The sequence below is a fragment of the Camelus ferus genome, chromosome 18 (genome assembly GCF_009834535.1).
Source record: "Camelus ferus isolate YT-003-E chromosome 18, BCGSAC_Cfer_1.0, whole genome shotgun sequence".
In the NCBI taxonomy this organism is placed as follows: Eukaryota; Metazoa; Chordata; class Mammalia; order Artiodactyla; family Camelidae; genus Camelus; species Camelus ferus.
This window is the reverse complement of record NC_045713.1, coordinates 6,798,156-6,812,097: the sequence shown is the minus strand read 5'-3', so window position 1 is coordinate 6,812,097 and position 13,942 is coordinate 6,798,156. Positions and strand designations below refer to the sequence as shown.

At 54.9% G+C, this 13,942-nt stretch overlaps 2 protein-coding genes and 1 long non-coding RNA gene across 6 annotated transcripts; 2 read left to right on the top strand and 1 right to left on the bottom strand.

Moving 5' to 3' along the window:
* The first annotated feature begins 646 nt into the window (after positions 1 to 646).
* On the top strand, positions 647 to 6,023 carry PCOLCE (procollagen C-endopeptidase enhancer). 2 transcript variants are annotated; one of them, XM_032459693.1, is made up of 10 exons: positions 763 to 962; positions 1,840 to 1,948; positions 2,371 to 2,629; positions 2,828 to 2,902; positions 3,529 to 3,653; positions 4,150 to 4,286; positions 4,633 to 4,904; positions 5,161 to 5,238; positions 5,375 to 5,545; positions 5,703 to 6,023. In XM_032459693.1, exons 1-10 carry the CDS (start codon positions 868 to 870, stop codon positions 5,867 to 5,869), a joined length of 1,488 nt encoding a protein of 495 aa, XP_032315584.1. In that variant the 5' UTR covers positions 763 to 867; the 3' UTR covers positions 5,870 to 6,023. The 2 variants fall into 2 exon arrangements, with proteins under 2 accessions (XP_006188013.2, XP_032315584.1); XM_006187951.3 differs by lacking the exon at positions 2,828 to 2,902 and having other exon boundaries at positions 647 to 962.
* Positions 6,024 to 6,168: 145 nt separating this feature from the next.
* On the bottom strand, positions 6,169 to 7,577 carry LOC116657471. Its single transcript, XR_004312573.1, has 2 exons — positions 7,287 to 7,577; positions 6,169 to 6,958 (listed from the first exon to the last, which is right to left on the bottom strand). It is a non-coding gene; the product is annotated as an uncharacterized LOC116657471 (long non-coding RNA).
* MOSPD3 (motile sperm domain containing 3) lies at positions 7,283 to 10,003 on the top strand. 3 transcript variants are annotated; one of them, XM_032459698.1, is made up of 6 exons: positions 7,283 to 7,410; positions 7,887 to 8,154; positions 8,353 to 8,428; positions 8,660 to 8,889; positions 9,483 to 9,647; positions 9,773 to 10,003. In XM_032459698.1, the coding sequence occupies exons 2-6, from the start codon at positions 7,950 to 7,952 to the stop codon at positions 9,802 to 9,804; spliced, it is 708 nt and encodes a 235-aa protein (XP_032315589.1). In that variant the 5' UTR covers positions 7,283 to 7,410; positions 7,887 to 7,949; the 3' UTR covers positions 9,805 to 10,003. The 3 variants fall into 3 exon arrangements, with proteins under 3 accessions (XP_032315589.1, XP_032315588.1, XP_032315590.1); XM_032459697.1 differs by lacking the exon at positions 7,283 to 7,410 and adding an exon at positions 7,589 to 7,702; XM_032459699.1 differs by lacking the exon at positions 7,283 to 7,410 and adding an exon at positions 7,622 to 7,684.
* The last annotated feature ends 3,939 nt before the right edge of the window (positions 10,004 to 13,942 follow it).

Below are 13,942 nucleotides of genomic sequence, written 5' to 3'. Positions count from 1 at the left end.
CTGCCCTCCAAGATGACTCAGTCCACGTCTACTTGGTTTCCCTACTTGGATGCTCTGTTCACCAGATGGAGGAAGACGCTTCCTTCTGACTTCAGAAAGCTTCTCACCCATTTCCCTTCATCCCTGTGAAGTCAACCCCCCTTTCCCCCCATTTACCTTCCAGGTCTGGTCTCACATGTCCTTTTCCCTTCCTTTCTACTCCAGCTTCCTCTTCCTCAATAAGTAAAACACTCCTTTTATCCACATACCTTGCCTCCCTACCCCACACCCATACCTCCAAATATTTGGGAGAGAAGATGGGTGAACAGAATTCTTTGTGGCCTAGTTTGGCCCCGGGATGAAGAGAAGACAGTAGAAATTTGAAGTGGAAAATAAGCTGGAGCAGGGGGTGGTCAGGAAGAGGGTAAGTGATTAGGGGTTGGGAGTCCAGGGAATGACTTGTGGGTGCTGAGGAAGCGGGAATGGTGGGGGATCATGGATGGGATGTAAAGTCCTCGGGAAGGACCACAGGCTATGTTGGAAGGATGCTCTGGCACTGGACAGAGTGGGGTCCAGATGACGTGACTGTATTGCCTGGATTATGGCTGAGAGCCTGATGCTCCCTCTGCCCTTCATTGCTCCAACCCCTACTAGGTCAGTATTTATGTGTCCTGGACCCAGAGAGGCCCCTGGACTCGCTACTGTCCCAGCTCTGCTCTCCCTGTCCCGCCTTCCCCACCGCCCGCCCCACTGGCCAGTCCCCACGCCCACACACCCGAGGCTGCCTCATCTGGCACTGATTATCTCTGCTGCTGCTGCTGCTGCCGCTGCTGAACTCAGCTGCTGCCTCTGTCTTGAGGACCCCAGCGCCTCTCCCCCCGCCCGGCCATGCTGCCTGCTGCCACAGCCTCCCTCCTGGGGCCCCTCCTCACTGCCTGGGTTCTGCTGCCTTTCGCCCAGGGCCAGACCCCCAACTACACCAGGTAGGTCTCTTGGCACCTTCCAGATAGCTTGAAGTCCCTGATTCCTTGGGAAAAGGCGGTGGGGGGGTGTGTTGTGCCTATGGATTTTGTGGATTCTTTTGCTAACATCTCCCCTCCAGATCGCCCAGAGCCCCTACCCTCCTCTGGTCCCCAAGTCCTCCCTCTCTGCTGCAAGATCACTGTCTCCTGCAGGTCACCACTGCTCCTCACTCCTCCACAGTCCGTCCTCTGCCCTCTAAGTCTCCCCCTCTACTCAGACCCTTGGCCCTGCCTGGAACCTGAGAGCACCAAGACTTTGAACTTGCCTGGTAGCTGGACATCTGGATTCTAGGAGGGAATTAGAGAGATTGGGGAGGGGGGGAGGGGGGAGACTAGGGAGTCAGGCACTCAAGTAGTTAGCTGTAACTGGATCAGGGCAAAGGTTGGGAGCTCAGGGAACCCAGTCTCCAGGTTCAATCTAAGGGCCCAAGCCGCTGTTTCTCTCTCATCTCCCCGCCCCCACCCCTCCCAACCGCCTCGTGGCTGTGTCCACATCTGGAATTAGTTAGGCGGCTCCTGTCTCTGACTGCCAGGCAGGGCGAGGGGGGAGAATGAGGAAGGGGGGCTGAGGAGGATTCCGGGAATTCCTGTTGGGATGGGGGTGGGGCCTCCAAGGGGCTGGAAGGACAGCCAAGTTGCTGGCCCCACTTTTTCTTGACCCTCTACTGGAGTGTTTCCCACCCCAGTCCTGTCCTGGCTGATTAAGGGTACCCCAGATCCCTTGGGCCTTTCTCCCTCATCCCCCTGGTTTCCCTCCTTGGCCTCCCCATCCTCTTTACCCTATCCCAGTTTCCCCGCTACTCCCCTACTCATGGCTGGTGTCTCTTCTGTTGTCCAGACCTGTGTTCCTGTGCGGAGGGTCTGTGACTGGGGAGTCCGGCTACCTGGCAAGTGAGGGTTTCCCTAACCACTACCCCCCCAATAAGGAGTGCATCTGGACAGTAACGGTGAGAAGGCCCCTCTGGCCACTACCCCCTTGTCAAAGTCTCCAAGGCCTGGGTCCAGGTAGCCAAAGGGTGGGCCCCCTGCCCACCCCGAAGCACCACAGCTTCTCCCTGGGGAAGTCCAAGCCCCTCCCCTCTGGTCACTGATGGCATCAGTGCTCACAATAACACGTGGCAGGTGTCCTCACACCTTAACTCAGAGCCTGCTTTTCCTTTCCCAACTTTGTGCCCACCCACTTTAGTCTCTCCACAGACCTCAGGTCTTGTCCCCTGCGCAAGCCACAAGCCCTTTGCTCTGCACCCTGACAAAGCCCCCGCCCGCTCAGGCCCAGTTTCTGTAGGAAATGCTTGGGGAAAGGGAGGTGCCCTCCACCTGGTTGTGTTTGGCCTGACTTTGCAGGTCCCCACCCCTGTCCCGCCATCAGGTCCCTGAGAGCCAGACTGTGACTCTCTCCTTCCGAGTCTTTGACCTGGAGCTGCACCCCTCCTGCCGTTACGATGCTCTGGAGGTCTTTACTGGGACTGGAACCTCGGGCCAGCGGCTTGGACGCTTCTGTGGGACCTTCCGGCCAGCGCCCTTAGTCGCCCCTGGCAACCAGGTGACCCTGAGGATGACATCCGACGAGGGCACGGGAGGACGAGGCTTCCTGCTCTGGTACAGCGGGCGGGCCACCTCAGGCACTGGTGAGACCTCCCTCACCTCCGCCTTCTCCTTCTCCTAGCCCGCCCCTGGCGCAGGCCCCCCCCCCAGCCTTAACCTCCACCCCAAGAGCCTGGGGCCCCCATTATCTCCCTTAACCCTTTTTCCTCACTAACTGCCCCTTCAGTCCCTCCTCCCCGTCTTCTCTCCCCACCTCCCGCTCCCACCCACCCCTCTTCCAGGCCCCCCCCCAGGCGCGAGGCGGAAATGGGTCACGGACCCGCGGGTGGAATGGGCGGCCTGGGGTTACTGGGACGGTGAGTAACTGCCCGCCCCCGTCCGCAATCGGGCTCCCTCAGACGGGCGCAAGGGGGCACCCCCGGACCGGGGGACTAGATTCCCCCGACCCGGAACCTCCTACACCCAGCCCAGGGCTCCCGATTGCGGTCCCATCAACCCCCTCCTGGCGGCAGAAGTCTCCCCTAAAATGTTTAAGGCAGGGACCTCCCCAAAGGAGCCTCCCGGGCTGTGCCCCAATTTGAGGGCACCCTCACAACATGGGGACTCTCCAGCCACGATGGAGACTTCTCTGCCGGACTGGGGAGATGGGATCTCCCAGGGGAAGAGGAGTGATGTGACCTCGGGTCAGGGGGAGGGGCAAGAAGGGAGCGTGTCCAGTCAATTCCTCTTCCCCCTTCCACCGCCCGCCAGGGCGCCCGGTAGTCCGAGATATACCCTCCGCGGTCCAAGACCTCCCTGAGCCCCGCTCCTCCGAGCCCCTTCTCTGCTAACCTACCCCCGTCCTCCCTCCTCCTCTTCTCGCCCCCTCATCCTGAGACCCAGACATCTGAGCTTTCTGCACGGGCTCCCAGCCTAGAGCTCTCCTCCAGCTGACGGAGGGTCTCCACCGCCCCCCACCCCCACTCCTCTCTCCCCTCCCCAGAGCACCAATTTTGCGGGGGGCGGCTGGAGAAGGCCCAGGGAACCCTGACCACGCCCAACTGGCCCGAGTCCGATTACCCCCCGGGCATCAGCTGTTCCTGGCACATCATCGCGCCCCCGGACCAGGTACTGACCCCCTGCCCGAGCCGCCCTCGGGGACCCAGGCGGTGTCCTCCAGCATGCAGCCAGCAAAGATTTGTTGAACATCTACTATGTCCCAAGCACTGAGCTTGCCTTGGTGGGGAGCAAAAACAGACCCAGACCTGCTTGCATCCAAACAAAAAATGTAAAATTGCAACTGACGAGCCTTACGAAAGCGAGGTACCTGATGTTGATATAAACTGATTTCTGCGTACGTGTATGTGGTGGTGGTGGAAGTGGACTTGACCTTGCGGACTACGGCGACGGACGCCACTGCAGGGTTCCCACGGGTGTGTTTCTCCGAGCCGTGTTTTGAATGCATTAAGAGAGGGGGTTCGAGGGGATGCGGAAGGTGAGAGAGGGGGCCGCTGCGAGCGTCCCGGAGGCAGCGGCGAGGTGAAGGAGGTGAGAGGTGGGGGCTCCTCGCCCTCGGCCGCCCCGGAATCCCGCCGCGCAGCCTCTGCCTGTTCCCTGCCGCTAGGTGATCTCACTGACCTTCGGTAAGTTTGACCTGGAACCTGATTCCTACTGCCGCTATGACTCAGTCAGCGTGTTCAACGGAGCTGTGAGCGACGACGCCAAGCGGCTGGGGAAGTTCTGCGGCGACACCGCCCCGGGGTGAGGGGGCCGGACCCGGGTGGGCGATGGAATGTGGGCGTCTCCACCGCCTCAGGTGCGGGAGTCGGGGACCGCGCTCTGCTGGTGGGAGGGGCGGGGCTTAGCTTAAGACGCGGGATGCGCCCAGGTGGGTGGGCGGAGCAGGTAGACCGCCTGACAGGCAGCCGGGTTTGGGGCCAAGCCTGGAGTCCGCAGATCAAGAGGCGAGTGGGGCTGGCGAAATCGGAAAGCTAATGCAGCCACCGATGGGCAGAGGTTAAAAGGCCACCGGCCCGGGTAGGGGGCAGGATGCGCTGCCCGCCTGACGCCCTCGCACCGCCACACCCTATTGCCCCGCCGCCCGCAGTCCCATCTCCTCTGAAGGGAACGAGCTCCTTGTCCAGTTCGTCTCGGACCTCAGCGTCACGGCCGACGGCTTCTCAGCCTCCTACAGGACTCTGCCGCGGGGCGCCACTGAAGAAGGGCCGGCCCGGAGCCCAGGGGAGGACTCCCGGTCGAGTCCCCCGCTCCTCAGCCCAGGCCCCAAGCCTGGAGCCGGGACCAAAGTCAAGCCTGAACCCCTACCTGAGGAAAAACTGAAGGCCCTACCTAAGGCAGAGGCAGCTCCGGTGGGCCCCGGTGAGTCTGGGAAGGGAGAGGAAGTGGACTCAGACTGAAGGGAGCTGTATCAGCGGTCCTTCCTGCGCTCATTCATTTGTTCATACAACACTCACTAGTGTCGCCTCTGTGCTAAGGGCTGGTACTGGGTGCTGGGACCCAAAGCTGGATAGGGCCCTGAACATGGTCAAAGCAATGAGGCTTTGGTGGGGAAAGTGGTCCTTCCTACCTGCTGGGTAGGTTACCCTCCACAAACAGTGCCCCCATCCCCTACCAGGTGCAGCCAGTGTCCCCTGCCCAAAGCAGTGCCGGCGGAAAGGCACCTTGCAGAGCAACTTCTGTAACAGCAACCTGGGTAAGAAGCTTCATCCCCAGCTCTGCCCTTTCAGCTCCCCTAATCTCCCCTCCTGTCCCCAAAGTCCCCCTTCTTTCTAGTTCCAGCCCTGCCCTGGCCTCCTGTCTCCTCACCTCTCACCTCAACTCTCTCACAGTGGTGACCGCAACAGTGAAGTCCATGGTTCGGGGCCCAGGGGAGGGCCTCATGGTGACTGTCAGTCTCATTGGTGTTTACAAAACCGGAGGCCTGGATCTGCCATCTCCACCCACTGACACCTCCTTAAAGTTTTACGTGCCCTGCAAGCACTGCCCCCACATGAAGAAAGGTAATGGAGATGTGGGGAAATGGAGATGTGGGGAAATGGAGAGGGGGACTTAGCCTCATGAACACGATAGAGGTAGAATCTGAGGGACTAGGGTGAGGAGGTTCATCTACAAGGTCTCAATAACATGAGCTCTCAATCCCTCCCTCCCCCTCCCCAGGAGCCAGTTACCTGCTGATGAGCCAGGTGGAAGAGAACAGAGGTCTCATCCTTCCTCCAGAGAACTTCGTGGTTCCCTACCGGCCCAACCAGGACCAGATCCTCACCAACCTCAGCAAGAGGAGGTGCGCATCCCAGCCTGTTCAGGCTGCTGGGTCCCAGGCCTAAGCCCAGGCCAGCCTCGGACTGTGGCCCTAAGGACCCCTTTCTTATCCAAATAAATGTTTCTTGACTGAGGAAGGGGTCACATCTCCATTTCCATGGTTTTGGTGCTCATCTTGGGGATTTGTTTTCATTCATTCGTTAAACTCAATAGTTACCATACCATAAGAATAGTAAGAAGAATGTAAGTCGAATCTTGCCAACTCCTTGCTCAAAATTCTCCCATTTTCTCAACACACACTCAAACACAGACAATGGTAACTGCGTAGAGGTGACGAATATGTAAATTAGCTTAATTGTGGTGCTCTTTTCACACTGTATACATATATTAAAACATCAAGCTGTACACTTTAAATATATACAATTGTTATGGGTCAAAAATATCTCAATAAAGCTGTTAAAAAAAAGAAATTAAAACAACTCTCCCATAGTTTCTCTCAGTCTCCGAATAAAATCCTAAGTCCTGCTGTGGGCTCTGAGGCTTTAGGGGTTCTGCGTCCTCTCTCTCACCTCATCTCATCTCTGAGTATTGTCTCCCTTACAACCTCTGTTCCAGTCACACTGGCTCCTTGGCCATTTCTAGTACACATCTGCTTCCAGGCTTTGCCTTTGCTGTTCCTTCTATCTGGAATTCTCTTCCACAGGTAACTCCTGGCTCGATTCCTAACTTCAATCAGATCTCAGCTCAAAAGTTCCTCCTAGTCATTCCTTGGTTCATTCCAAATGGCAGGCACTATTTTAGGTGTGGAAAATACAACAAAAGTCCCTGCTCTTGTGGAAAGAACATTCTACAGGAGCAGAAATAAACTAAAATAAACAGGATGTCAAGTAGCCCTAAGAGTGTTAGGAAGAAAACAATAGCATAAGAGGACAGACAAGGGGAGATTCTACGTTTGATAGGGGTGCTCAGGGAAGGCTTTCAGACAACTTTGTTTTCCTCCACAGCAAACCAAATGTGTGGGCCAGGAGTGATATTCTTCACCTTGTCAAGGCTGTTTCCTAGGCTGTAAAGGGAGTTGAAGATTCGGTGGGACGATTTAAGTAGCAGAGTTGAATCTTAATTCCATTTGCAAGTGTGACTGATTTCCGAGTTCCCTGCAGGAAGGAATCAGGAGAAGAGCAGTAGGCCAACAGGGAGCAACCCCCAACTAGTACTATAAAAAGCGGCTTTCGTTGCTACAGAGGCTTCTAAGAGAGCCTGGGATTGAAGTGGAGAAAGAGGGCTCCCTTGCGAGATGTGATTCTAGTCATCTGGACTGTCTTAGAATGGGAAGGAAGGAACATAGCCCAACACCCAGCCTCACCAGGGTCCCCCAACTACTTATTCCAGGGTTAGCGTTCTAGCCACAGACGCTCGTAAAATTTTACGTCACTGGAATCAAGCCAATCACTTCTTTAAGCGCACCAATCGGAGTATACTTACGGCTGAAACGAGGCCGTCCTGGCCAATGACAGAGGCCGTACGGCGAAAGAGCAGAAACGGTCTCCCGGGAAGATGGCAGCCCTGGTCCATCCACAGGTTGATTGGCAGATGCTGTGACCAGAAGGTGAGCTTCATAGCACAAGAGGCCGTTCGGAGATGGAAGCCCGAAGGACCGTGGGCTCCAGCTCAGGGAGGGACAGATACAGGTCTCGGCGGAAAGGGCAGCTCCGGAAGAGGCCGCTGCGTCAGGCAGCAGAGTCTGGCCAGAGCGAGGGGGCGGGTTTCCCGGGACGCCCGGAAGGGGCGGGGGCTGCGGTGGGGCGGGGCTTATGGAGCTCTGGAACCTGGGCTGAAGACAAGGGCCGGGGCTGCGAGCCTCGAGGGGCAGGGTTTACGGGGTGGGCGTGACCATCGAGGTACGGGTTGGGGGCGGGGCCTAAAGGGACCTAGGGCAGAGCTGAAGAGAGAAAGAGTTTGGGGGGCCTGTGCCTGGTCTGCGGGGGCCTCATCTAGCGGGATTCCGAGGCGGCGGCGGCGGCATCGGTCCAGGCCCTGCCCTAAGATCTCATCCGGTTCCCTTTCGCCCTTCTCTCCCCTCAGCTCTATACTCCAGGCCCTGTCCCTTGAGCTCTGCCCTCGGATGTTCCACCGCCCAGAGCGTGCATGCGCCGTGGGGCGCCCCAGGACCAGGAGCTGGTGGGTTCGGGGGCTCCTGGGCGGGGGTCCCGGGGCGCCCCTCCTCTCTCGGGACCTGTTGTCCCGGTTCTCGTCTTTCCCCCGGATCTAGTATTCAGGGCGGACCAGCGGAGCGGACCCCGGCAGCTGCTGACCCTCTATAACCCCACGGGAGCAGCGCTTCGCTTCCGAGGTGAAGGGGATGGGCGCCTCGTGCTAGGGATCTGGGGACTGGCGACAGAACACTGGGGAGCTTGTGTAGGCTGGAGCAGTCAGATGAGTATGGTCGGATGTCCAGCCCTGGGGTAGAAGGCAAGGGGGACTTCAGGGACGGGGCTTGTGCAGGGTCTCTGAGGCAATAGTCGGTCTATGTGTGTCTTTTCCTTTCCAGTCCTGTGCACAGCACCTGCCAAATACACAGTGTTTGACGCGGAAGGATATGTGAAGCCTCAATCCTGCATTGACATGTGAGTTGGAAGGGTGGGGAGGCTGATGGAAGCCAGGGGTCGCTGCCACCTTTCTCTGAATTACTGTGCTGTGGTCTTAAGTCTGAGACCCGGTCCTCTTCAACCTATTTTCCCCACCCTCTGTCTGCGTCCTTAAGGGAAAATTTCCTGGGAGTGGGACCTGGATCCACTTGGATCACTGCCTCTCACTCACTGCCCCTCAATGGGCCTCTCTCCTTTCTTTGGGACCAGTGTGATTCGCCACGTGGCCCCTAATCCCAGCCATTATGACGTCCAGGACCGCTTCCGCATTGAGCTGTCTGAGGAGGGAACAGAGGGCCGTGTGGTGGGGCGCAAGGACATCACCTCGGTTCTGAGGGCCCCTGCATACCCCCTTAAGCTTCAGGGACAGCCTGACCCAACACCCCACCCAGGGCCTCCTTCCTGGACAGCACCACCCACGGCCCAACACTTCCCAGAAAGTGAGTTTGGGCATGGGAATTCTTGAGTTATGCCTGGAGGGAGGACCTAGCCTAACGGAGGGAGGACCTAGCATGATGCTAGAGATGAGCTCCACTCGAGTTGAAGAAATCTGGTTCAGTTCTTTGTGTTTGGATGAAAACATTCCTAGAAGTTGAGATTTTTATATCAGGTTATGGAAAAAAGCAGACTTTGCAGTTTCCTTGGTTTCTGGCTTCCACTTGAGGGAAAATTCCCCCCTTAGCTCTGACTTCATGACTTCCCTGAAGTCAGCTCAGTTCAGCCCAATAAAAAACCTGTATTGAGCCATGATGCTGTACCAAGGTGTGTGTATATATGGAAGACAGAGGTCCCTGCCTGACAGGTTGGTACACAGGAGCCAGTAATCAGGGCAGAGTGAAGAAAGAGAAAAGATGCTGAGGGACAAAAGGGAAGAGGGTTTCTTGTGGCTGTGAGGACAGAGGCTCCAGGGAGGAGAGGACACCACCTGTGTCCAATAATAAGTGGGTACACCTTCCATCCTCAGCCTCCTCCCTGGAGGGCCTTGGGCTGGACAGGAGTTGGGGCTGGCTTCTGATGGGCCTTTTTTTCCCAGATCCCCACCCTCAACTAGCCACCAGCTCCTTCCTCCTCTTCTTGCTGACGGGCATAGTCTCTGTGGCCTTCCTGCTTCTCCCGCTCCAGGATGAACTCGGCAGCCAGCTGCCCCAAATCCTGCACGTCTCCCTGGGACAAAAGTTGGTGGCAGCCTACGTCTTGGGTAAGCACAGTGGTGGCAGGGTGGCAGGGGATCCAGCCCCAGAGAGAGAGGGGAGTGGTGGCTGGAAAGAAAGCTCACAGAGCCCCTGGGCTGCACATACAACCTTGCTCTTTCTTCCCATCCAGGCCTCCTGACCATGGTGTTCCTCCGGACCTGAGCTCCAAGCTTAACCTCCAGCCCCCTCCCTGGGCAGGGACATGGACCTGGACATGAGACAGCCACTGTGATGCTCATAACCTTGCCTCAGCTCCTGCTTCCTTCTTCCTCCTTCCTGCCCTTACCCCACCCCCAAAACCCAGGGATTTGTATTCATTTTCCAAGTTGAATAAAATAAATTTGTAAAATTGAACTGAGAATTGTAGGGAAATGTCCCTTTCTTCCTACTTCTTTTCTCCAGTTCCTCCTACTCCCAGGGGACCCAGCACCTGGGACAGTGAAGAGGCCCAGGGAGGGTTAATTAAGAAGAACTGGGTCCTGGGCCTGGGGCTGCACTGAAAAAAAAATGTGATCTTGAGGAAGTTATTTAAATTCTTCTGAGCTTCAGTTTCTGCCTCTAAAAGGAGGGAATTGGGAAAGTTGATTTTTAAGATCTCCCTTAGCCCTACCCCCTAGGGATAGGGTCCTGTCGCAAAGCCAGCAGACCTAAGCTAAAAAGAAACAAACAAATACCACCTGCTCCCACCTGCTATAGAACTCAGGTCTCATGGTCTTGAGCCATCAGAGCCTCTTGCCAGGGTTGCCTGGAGGCTTCCCATCCCCAGAATCCTCTTCTGCCTTTTGTCCCTTCATCTGCTTTTATTTTGTCTCATCCTTTGACTTCAACCCCTGTGGGTCCAAAACACCAAGGCCCCTGCCAAGATGAGGGGGAAATGGCACTGCCTGACATAACCTCAGCCTCACCGGGCAGGAGCAATTAAGGCAAAGGCAAAGAATAGGCTCCTTGAAAGGCAGGCTTCCAGCTCTCCTTCACATGCAGGGCAAACGGGAGGAAAGGAAGAAGGGCAGCCAGTGACTGGCAGATTGTGGATTGGGGACAAAAATCAGCAAGATAACATTAAGGCAGACTCAGTCTGTTATGCTGCTGGAAGGTTATCAGTCGCTCCAGCTTACTTCAGGGGCCTTGGGAGCTGCCTCACTGCCCTGGAAGTCTTGTCCCTCCCACACCCTTGCTGGCCCCAGTGGGCAGAGAATGGCTCTGCAGCCTGTGTCTGGGAAGTGAGGAGGGCTCTCTCCACTGCCCAGCAAACCCCTCACCAAATTAGTGTGTCTGAGTGCTAACCATTCACACTGGGCTGGCTGTGCCCGGGATCCCAAAAAGGTACTTGAGGTATCACACATGAGAGATTTTGCTGGTATTGAAAGGGAGCAGGACCCTTTGAACCCCCCGTCCCAGCCTCGTCTCTTGTTTGTAGAAGAGCTGAAGTCTCCCAGGCCTCCCCGAGTTACAGAAGAGCGGGCTCAAGCAGTTGATGAGGACAAGTCGGCAGGCACTGGGGGATGGCGACGACTCTGACCACCTATCTCAATGAGTAACTGAGATTATTCCTTCATTGTCCTTTAAAACTCACGGCTGGACAAAATTTTTGGAGATGGTTTTTTGAGAGGATGCTGGGCCCACCAGATTGCAGGCATTCTGATTAAAAGCAACTTTCCTTTTTGTTACCAAGGCTGTTGTCCTCAGGATTATAGCCCTGCTCCTCCCTCAAATAGGAATTAATTAGTCTTATCTAAGTCTCAGGAGGCAGCAGCAGAGAAGAAACAAGAACTGGTTAGAACCCACCCAGTCCAAGATGGTGGAGGATTTGACTTCAGTGGACCTTGAGCCTCATTATTCGCTCATTGTTATGTATTAGCATGCTAAGTGACACACCCATCAGCGCCATGACAGTTGACGATTGCCATGACAACCACCACCCATCTTGGCTGATGGCTCCCCTGCTTGAGCACCTCTTCCTCACTCAAGAGCTTTACTTCCCTTCTCCCGACATGAGCACTTTCCATTTCCCTTTCTGAGCAATAAAGCGGCTGTTCATTTCATCCGTCTGCCTCCGCTGTGTGAATTCTTTTGCAGTTGGCAGCAAGGACACTCACTTTGGTGGGCCTCCTAATTTAGGGGTCCCTCCATCCGCTAACAGTATTTGCTGTGAAAAGGCCTTGTTGCCAGTGGAATCAGGAGGCTTCCTGAAACAAAGCTATGTAGGGGCAGCTACTGGTGGGGGTGGCAGGGGACTTGGGACACAGATTTTTTTTTAATAAGTAAATTTGTTAGAAAACAGTACTGAGCTTGCAAGTAGTTGGATGTGTGGGTATTAGCTTCCTGTGTCTGCATAACTGTTTATCACAGACTGGTGGCTTAAAACTACATAAATTAATCCTCTTACAGTTCTAGGGGTCTGAACTCCAAAATGAGTCTTCTGGGGATGAAATCAAGGTGTCAACAGGGCTGGTTCCTTCTGGAGGCACCTAGGGGAGAATGTTTCCTTGACTTTTCCAGCTTCTGGAGGCCATCTGCATTCCTTGGGTCGTGACCCCTTCCTTCATCTTTAAAGCCAAGCATGGAAATAACAAATGATCGTTGTGTTGAGTCAAAAAAAAAAAAAAGTGTGTAGCATCTGCAAATTTCTCTCTGACTCTGACCCTTTGCTTCTGTTGTCACATCTCCTTTCTCTGTCTCTGATCCTCCTGCCTCCTTTAATAAGAACCCTAGTGATGACCTCCCCCACGCCTGCAATCCAGGATAATCAGCCTGTGTTAGTTTGCTAAGGTTGACACAGACTCATTGGCTTAAAAAAACAGAAATTAATTTCCTCACAGGTCTGAAGGCTAGTGTCCAAGATCAAGGTGTCAGCGAGTTTGATTTTTCCTGAAGGCTCTCTCCTTGGCTTGCAGATAGTCCCTTTCTCCCTATGTCCTCTCGTAGTCTTTCCCCTCTGCACACACTTCCCTGGTGTTTCTCTTTGCATCCAATTTTTCTCTTCTTGTAAGGACACCAGTCAGACTGGATTAGGCCCACTATGAGACTCTTTAACTTAATCACTTCTTTAAAAGCCCTATCTCCAAATACAAACACATTTTTGAGGTACTAGTGGTTAGGGCTTCAACATATGAATTTGAGGGGACACAGTTCAGCCCCAAATACTCCCCATCTCCAGATCCTCAACTTAATCATGTTTTCGGCATTTAAGGTAACATTCACTCAGATTTCAGGGATTGGGATGTGGATCTCTTTGTCCAGAACTTTACTCTGTATACTACAGGGAGCAAATGGACAAGGTGGAGAAGGGTTGAGAAATGACTTCAGAGAATTTGTGCTGGACAGCGTATCAGAGAAACAAAGAGCCAAGGAGGCTTCTGACCCTCAGTCCAGGCTCCTGAGAACCCACCAAGTCAGACTCAAAGGGGTAAGGAGGGGGCAGTTTCATCCTGGAATGCAGCAGCATCCATAACTAAGAAACCTTCTCTTCCCAGCATCCTGAGGAGCGGGCTAGGACCTGTCACACCGTACGAGAGGACTGAGGAACCCTAGGATTTATGCAGCTGCCAGGAAGTGAGAACCAGGGCTGCAGCCTCCTGAGACTATGATTAAAAGGAAAGCAGTACCAGCAGCACCTGTAATTCCCTGCTTTCCTGCAGCTTCCACCTCACTGGGCAAAGACTGGCCAAAGGGTCCCTGTGGGCGAGAGAGGTTCCTGGCTGGGTCAATCTAATGACTGTGTAACCAAAGTAGGGGGCCTTGTGCTTGAGAGTTAATACTCTGCAGCCTCTGTCTTGAAATTTTTAATGATTTTACCTTCATACTTATGTTTTGGCAGTATAGTCTGATGAGACATTGGAGCATGTGCTGGGGGTCCTGCCTCACCTGGATGGGTTCTCACCTGTCAGCTCCCTGCCCCTACCCAACCACAGCTGCCATCCTCCTTCCCCAGCAGGGACCTGGGCGCAGACACAGGGAGGATCCGGGTCTGGATCTGGGTCCGGGTTGGACACATGTGCTATCTGTACCAAGGTGAGGGGCAGAACCCTGAGTGCCTCTGGGTTATTTCCTTGTCTGAGGGTTCTGGCCCTTAAATAACAAATTAAAAACCACCAGGACAGGTTGAGAGACAGTGGAAGAAAGAAAAAAGCTTTGTTCTTGTTTTTGAACAAGAAACCCTGCATTTTTCATGTTGTACCAGGCCTTGCAAATTATGTAGCCATCCCTGGTCTCAGGAGAAGGTACAGAGCCAGCCTCCCACCCCATGGTGGTCTTTGGAGAAGGGCCCTCCTAATTTCCTCAGTTTCCTTAGGTCTTTAGG

Coding starts and splice junctions, on each gene's coding strand:
- PCOLCE (XM_032459693.1), top strand. CDS start 868: ATGCTGCCTGCTGCCACAGCCTCCCTCCTGGGGCCCCTCCTCACTGCC. Junction 2,630..2,827: donor GCGGGCCACCTCAGGCACTG/GTGAGACCTCCC, acceptor CCCCTCTTCCAG/GCCCCCCCCCAGGCGCGAGG. Junction 5,239..5,374: donor CTTCTGTAACAGCAACCTGG/GTAAGAAGCTTC, acceptor ACTCTCTCACAG/TGGTGACCGCAACAGTGAAG.
- MOSPD3 (XM_032459698.1), top strand. CDS start 7,950: ATGCGCCGTGGGGCGCCCCAGGACCAGGAGCTGGTGGGTTCGGGGGCT. Junction 8,155..8,352: donor AGCAGCGCTTCGCTTCCGAG/GTGAAGGGGATG, acceptor TTTCCTTTCCAG/TCCTGTGCACAGCACCTGCC. Junction 9,648..9,772: donor GGTGGCAGCCTACGTCTTGG/GTAAGCACAGTG, acceptor CTTCCCATCCAG/GCCTCCTGACCATGGTGTTC.